Source organism: Nannospalax galili, unplaced genomic scaffold (assembly GCF_000622305.1).
Source record: "Nannospalax galili isolate Female #2095 unplaced genomic scaffold, S.galili_v1.0 scaffold2819, whole genome shotgun sequence".
Classification (NCBI taxonomy): domain Eukaryota; kingdom Metazoa; phylum Chordata; class Mammalia; order Rodentia; family Spalacidae; genus Nannospalax; species Nannospalax galili.
In genome coordinates this window covers 526,813-534,178 of record NW_008342002.1, presented here as the reverse complement: position 1 = coordinate 534,178, position 7,366 = coordinate 526,813, and the positions used below count along the sequence as shown (strand labels likewise).

Below are 7,366 nucleotides of genomic sequence, written 5' to 3'. Positions count from 1 at the left end.
GAGAGAGAGCACTTGTGTGTGTGGACAGTACGTGTGTGGATGGGAGGGAGGGAGAGGGGGAAGGGGAGAGGGGAGAGGGAGGGGGAGAGGGACGGGGAGGGGGAGGGAGAGCCTTAGCTCTGAGTGCTGGAAGCTCAGGGGAGATTATAATACGGCTCTATCCTCATGGAGCTATATGTGGGATGAAGGAGCAACAAAAAAAAATCTAGACTATACAAATGGGACATCTATAACACAACCCTTTTCCCAAGGCTCATGGACCATCATAGAAGAGGGGCAGAAAGACTGTAAGAGTCAGAGATGGGAAGGGCTGGAGTGAAACAGTGTCTTCTAGACATGACAGGACCACTGCACTCATGAACTCACAGAAGCGGTGGTTGTGTGCACAAGATCAAGCCAGTCAACATTCTAGCATGGAGGGGGAGGGTTATAATGTCTCACCTGTGAGTGAGGAACTAAGGATAGATGATGGCTTCTGGGGAAGGAGTCTGCTTTCTTTAGGGGCGCAGCTGCTGGCAGGTCTATCACAGGCCTCAGGATGACCTCACACCCAGGAGTATATGGACAGCACAAATTGGGAGTCATGGGTGCATGGTGGGGCGTTGGGAGGTAAGGAGGCAGGGGTAGATCTAGAAGGAGTTAGGGAGAAGAGCTGAGGATGAAGATGATTAAAATACATTGCATGAAATTCTCTAAGGATAAAAAAATAATAAATTTTAAGAACAGTAGAAGGCTAAGAAGGGAAAGCAAACTGAAACACATTTCCTTTATGTAATGTATAAATCACCTTCATACAATTAAAATATAATTTAAAAGAATCTATGCAATGATAGGTTAGATAAGAGCTATGTTCAAAATAAAACAGGAAAAGGTGATTCGGACCAGTCAGATGGCTAGGACAAGGAACTGGGAAGAGGTGACGAAGTAAAGGCTAGCACTTGTAACTGAGGCTCAACAAAAGGACATCTAAATGTAGATATAAAGGAATTTTGAGCACAGCCCCCCACAGTCCTACCTTCTCTTTCTCACCTCTGCCCATCCCTAGACCCCCTTGTTCTCCTAGACAATTTATATGTTTTCATGACATATATACATATGAAATTTTAAGTATTTCTATAAAACCTAGGATCCACAAATGGGAGACAATGTGGTGTCTTTCTGAGATTGGCTTCACATACTGATGTTGATATGATTACCTCCAGTTGCACACATTTTCTTTCAATGATACATCTTTGTTCTTTATGACTAAAAACATCTCGATGTGGATATGCTAGTGCTTCTTTATCCATTCCACTGACAGGCACCTAGGTTGGTTCCCTGACTTAGTTACCATGGACAGTGTTGCAATAAACATTGATGTATGAGTATCTATGTGATTATGTTGACTTAACAGTCCTTCAGGAAAATGCCCAGGAGCATTACAGCTGGACCATATGGTAGATTCATCATTATCTTTGTCAGGAACCCTCATACGATTCTACAGTGGTTGGACTAGTTTGCATTTGTATGAGCAGTGTATAAAGATTCTCCTTTGTCCACACCCTCCACAGCATTCGCTGTCATTATTTCTTAAATTACCTTTAGTTATGTGTGTGTGTGTCTATGTATGGGTTTGTACATGTGAGTGAAGTGTCTGCAGAAGTCAAAGAGAGCATCATCAGATCCTCCGTAATTGCAATTAGAAGTGGATGTGAGCACCTGATGTGGGTGCGGGAAATGAACTATGGTCCACTGGAAGAGCAGTACCCGCCCTTAACTGCTTACCCATCCCTAGCACCTCACCCCCTTATCTTAATGACTGCCTTTCTGAACTGGAGTGAGAGGAAATATCAGGGTAGCGTTTTAAGTAAGGTTCAATACTTTTTCATTTGATTATTGGCATTTGTGCTTCAGCTTTTGAGAACTGTCTATTCACTTCATTGACCCATTTATTGACGGTTGTTTTTTTGATATGTAATTTTTTAGTTCTTTATATATTATAGATATTAACCTGTCATATGTATAGTCATAAAACATTTTCTTTCATTCTATGTCTTCACTCTGCTGATTATTTCTTTTGTTGTGCAGAGCTTTTCAATTTCATGTAGTAACATCTGTCAACTGTTGGTAGTATTCTCCAAGCATCTCTTCAGAAAGTTCTTGCCTATGCCTACATGTTGAAATGTTTTCCCTATTTTTTTCTTCTATGTTTCAGAGTTTCATGTGTTGGATCCATTTGGAGGTAATTCGTACACAGGGTGAGAGATAAGGGTCAGGTTTCATTCTTCTTCATGTGGATATCTAGATTTTCCAAACCCATCTGTTGAAGAAGCTGTCTTTTTCTCTACTGTACATTTTAACACCACTGTTGAAAAGCAGGTGGCTGTAGCCATATGGGTTTCCATCTGGGTGCTTTACTCTATTCCGCTGATTTACCTGTCTGTTCGGTGCCAGTACCATGTAGTATAAGTACATAGTATAAGGCAAAATCAGGCTCAGAGATGTCTCCAGTACTGCTCTTTTTGCTCAGGATTGCTTTCCCTATCCAGGGTCTTCCATGTTTCTATGAGTTTTAGAATATTTTTTTCCATTTCTGTGAAGAATGCTATTGGAATTTTGATGGGGACTGCATTGAGTGTACAGATCATTCTTAGAACTATATGCATTTTTGTAATATTATACAAATTCATTTCTTTGGGGGAAAATGTGTTAATTGTAACGCTTCCTATTTTGATCAATAAAGATGTGTTTGAGCCTAGTTACAGTGGTTTAAATGTATGGTCTGAAACTGCAATTCCTTTTGTAGCAATCTATGAATTCTGATGCATTTACCCATCTCTTGCAACTTTCTGCATTTTAATGTGCTCCCTATGTGTAGTATTTTAACTACAAATGTGGGTGGGGATGGTCTTTTCTTGTGTTGTCTACCTGAAGCTCCAAATGCCTCCTGAATCTGAATGATTCTTTTTCCCTAGATTTGGAGAATTTTCTCTATGACTTTTTAATATATTATTTATGCCTGTAGCCTACAGTTTTCTCATTTTTCTCTCCCCATGATTCATAATTTTAGTATTTTGACAGTGTTCAATACATGTTGCACTTACACTTTATTTCATCTTTATCAGTGTAAATGTTCTAATTTATGTCTTACCTTACATTCTTGATACCGTTTTCCACTAGATTCATCTCCCTGGTTAGCAGTCTTACTGGGTTTTTCATTTGTCTTAATGAATTTTTCACTTCTCAATTTTCAATTTGATTTTTTCAGTATTTCTTTTTATCCAATTCCTCTTTCTCATCCTATCATTATTTCTTCAGCTATTTGTATTCTCTCAGTTCATTCAGGAATTTGTGTCCTCTTTTATTTCATTAAACACGCTTACAACCATTCCTCTGAAAACTGGGATTTACTCTCACTGGAGTCCATTACTATGGAGTTTCTATGTTTTGGATGAGTCGCACAGTTTTGCTTTTCATGTTTTTTTGTATTTCTGCATTGAGACTTGTGCATCTGGTGTTATTTTGTTAGTTACTTTTTGTCAGCTGTGTCCTTTGAAGTTTTGCAGTGCTCAAGGAGGACTGGTGTAGCTCATCCGCTACAGCCTCAGGGCCTAGGTGCAGTGCCCATCTTACTCCATAGAGTAGAATCACACAGGTCCTCTATGCAAATATTACACTAGTGAGGTAAAAAATATTATACTAGTGAGGTCATTCCTTTTAACTTCTCTCACTATTGGAGAAAACAAAGGACAAGGATAAGAAGGTGTGCTATAAGATGTTAATCCGTAAGGCTATGAGTGGAGGAGAAATAGGCTGGGTAGTGATAGGGATTAGTATTAGGTCAACTGAGAAAACAACCGAGGAGGGAAAAGTAGCTGATGGGGAAGAGGAGATGTAGTTAGGGTCCACAGAATTTAAAGACTAAAACTACAAAGGTTAAAGTTAAGCAACGACGGAGATGGCTCAGGGGGTAAAGCGCTGGCTGCACAAGTGTGAGGACCCAGGTTTTAATCCTCCAAACCCATATAAACAGATGCAGTGGTACGAATCTCTAATACCAATGTTTCTGCAGTGAGATGGGTAATGCAGACAGAAGACACCCTGGACAGTGGTCACCCGGCTAGCCTGACATATACCACAGAAAAACAAGAGACTGTCTTTAAAGAGGTAGAAGGTGAGGACTGAATGTGAGGCTGTCCTCTGACCTCCATACATGTGCCATGGCACATATGTACCTACAGGCACACACAAACATGTGCATGCACATCATACAGACACATATACACACATCGCATGCATACACAGACGTAAAAGGAGCAGGGAATGGGGAACAGAGAATGAGGTGGGAATGAGAAATGCACATGGCTGTATACAGGAAGACTAGCAGAGAGCACACCATAGAAAGGTACAGAGCAGTCTAAAACCTGAGTTATACAAAACTAAATAAGACCAGGAGGAGACATCTATGCTGAGTAAACATAGATAAGTAAAAAAAACAAAAAAAAAAAGGGAAAAAAAAAAAAAAAAAAAAAAAAAAAAAAAAAAAAAAAGAGGACAAAATGAAATAAATGTGCAATAGATTAAAACGTATTATCAAATCAGTATTTCTTCCATGGTAGGATGAGTTTTGAATTCTTTCCCTCCCTGTGATGGTTTTTGAACCAGCATTAGTTCAGCTATGTGGTTCGTGGGTCCCACACTGTCATTAGCTGAGGCAGTGAGGGGTCCTGGAGGTCATACTTCAGCATCGAGGTCCACAGGCCCTGTTAATCTTTGCTCACTGCATTCCCAGCTTGTGCCTAAACTATGCAGCCTATCTACGCAGCTTGCCTCTCTCCAGCACTGGTGTGTGTGGTGGTGGTGGTGGGCTAGGTAGAAGCCTTTGCTGGCAGTTTCTGGTTACCATGGCCACACAAAATCTCTCTGCCTCAGGTTCACAGTGTCACATTTAAGTCATGGGCTCCATGGCCAGGCACAGATACCTGCCCCCTCCCTTCTCTCTGTCTCCACACATCTTTTACACACACCCCCGCCACGCTGCTGTATCAATACTGGTGTGTGGGAGAGGGGATTAAGCCACTCTAAGTTCCTACTGATGTCTGCTGAAGTCTGCACAATGGGGCTGAATGTCTGCTTCACTCTTCGGCCCTAGGCTGAGGAACCTGCACTGACTGGTCCTGGTCTCACAGCCTGTGGTGTCCATTCTTTGGTGAGTCCAGCTACTTGTTCCTCCAGAGCCACTATGAGCACTTCCTGGTAGTTCCCACTGATGTCTGGCTAAGAGCCATGCAGTCTAACCGCAAGCACCAGTTCCCATCTGCCCCTGCGCTTCCCTGCTGCAGAGATCTCCCCTGGCTTAATAAAATCATTTGAGCTATTGTCTCTTGCAAGAATTAGAGACTATGAGTATTACCCTGACCATTCTTCTTCACCAATTTCATATAAATGGGACTTCTAATCTGCCACTTTACCTGGAAGCCCCTACTTGGAAATACTAATGCTTCGAAATTGACTTTTTTTTCCCTTCCTTGATACATACTTGATACAAATAAACCCAATATTTACAGTGTCAGCCTCGTTTGACACTTGTTCCTCTTAGGTCCAGTTTTAGCTCAGAAGCTTGTTAAAGTGTACACACACACACACACACACACACACACACACACACACACACACACGCAGACACCCTCAAATGATGAACTGAGAGAACGCTGTTACTTTCTCTGGAAAAAAAAATCTCTTGTAGGGTTTACTAATCCCTGACTGAAAGATGAATCTACCAAAATGGGAACTCCCCAAACAAGGGGATCTTAATGAAAACATCTATCATTTATAAATTAAAGTGAAATACACTAATAGGTATAGTGGTGCATACCCATAATCCCAACACTTGGGCAGTGGAGGCAGGGAGGGGAGTCACTGACTCAAGGGCCAGCATGGACTGCACAATGAGACCCTGTTTCAAATCAGCAAACAAAACAAAATACAGGAATACACTTTATTTCCGAGGCGGCAGGACAGGTTTTTGTCATATTGCTCAAACCTTCCTGTTGGGAACTGTGCTTTGTCTGCTGTATAACAAGGAAATGGGAGACGTCTCACATTTGCAAAGCAATCTTTGTGAGCATACCTGCAAGGCCTAGGGGTGGGACAGAGTGACCCTGGGCTGAGAAGGGCAGGAGCTGGAGAAAGGTCACTGTGGGAGACACTGCTGCCTCCTGGGCCACACCCTAGCAGAGAGGGCTTCTGGAAAGCTCCCTAAGGAAACACACTGGGAAGGGGGAAGCTATGGGGGTGGAAACAGATGCTGTTGGATGCAGGTCTTTTCTTACCTGCCTTCTAGCTAGAGGTAGTGTGTGTGCCAGCCCTGGCCAGGGGGATAAAGCAGAAGTCAAGTACCAGGTGGGGTTTATAGACAGGGAAACTTCAGTCTCCCCACCATAAAAGGGTTCCTCTCAGCTGGGAGACCCCACCACCCTTATCAGTTCACTTATCTTTTCCTGCCAAGCCTTCAGCTGAAGTGCCTGGCAACCAGCTCCAGTAGGGCTTCTCAGAGGGCAATGACAACATAGTAAGAAGGACAGAACAGAAAGGAAGAAAGCCTGGCAGCATCTCTGAGCAGCTCAGCTCTTGACCTCCTGCTTCCAGGTACCTCGTCACCGGAGCCACATAAATCCATGTTTATATTACCATGGGTGGCTTTGTATTGCTTTCAACAAAATGCATTTCTAACTAGAGTAACAGACTCCAAGTGACTGGGATTTCTTTTGTCTGAAAAATGTATATGATTTGGAGGGTGGGGAAGAAATAATTTCCACTACAAGTCACTTCCCCTAACACACTCAAAATCACTTCACTGAAAAACATCATTGCTACAAGCTTTATATGGTCCCAGAGTAGATTACAAAAATGTTTCAAGAAGTTTCTGTCTTCCAAACAGAAGAGGGAGTTGGGGAAATGGCTTAGGGAAATTCTTGCCTCACAGGTATGAGGAAGTGAGTTGGCAGCTGCTAGTCTTGCTACATTGGTGAGTGAGCTCTTGGCTCACTGAGACAGTGTCTCAAAATAAGGTAGAGTAACAGAGGAAGATACTTGACCTCCAGCTTCCAAACTGCACATGCACCAGCATGCACCTGGGGACATGTGCACACACACCCCCGCACAAATTTAAAAACCAAATACAAATAAAAATAAAAGGCTGAGAGTACTATTTACATGCAAAGCATAAGAATACAAAAGTCTCAAGGCACAAAAATAATGTATTTCACTGGCACTTTACCTTGGAAATGTTGCTTGACTGACTCATGGAATGTCCCAAAGTCTTCTCATTCTATAAGAAAACCAAATAAGTGGTAAGTACTAAGCTCTTATTAAAATGTGCAAAGAA

The 7,366-nt window shown here is 42.1% G+C and overlaps 1 protein-coding gene across 8 annotated transcripts in view; it reads right to left on the bottom strand.

Annotated features, from left to right (window-relative positions):
- March8 (membrane associated ring-CH-type finger 8) overlaps nt 1–7,366 on the bottom strand; it is a 105,441-nt gene that overhangs the window by 21,832 nt on the left and 76,243 nt on the right. For all 8 annotated transcript variants that reach the window (XM_029565741.1, XM_029565738.1, XM_029565742.1 and 5 more), the window contains one exon: nt 7,259–7,309. In XM_029565741.1, coding sequence (XP_029421601.1) covers nt 7,259–7,309 — 51 coding nt within the window. The remainder of the gene's footprint in view (nt 1–7,258; nt 7,310–7,366) is intronic.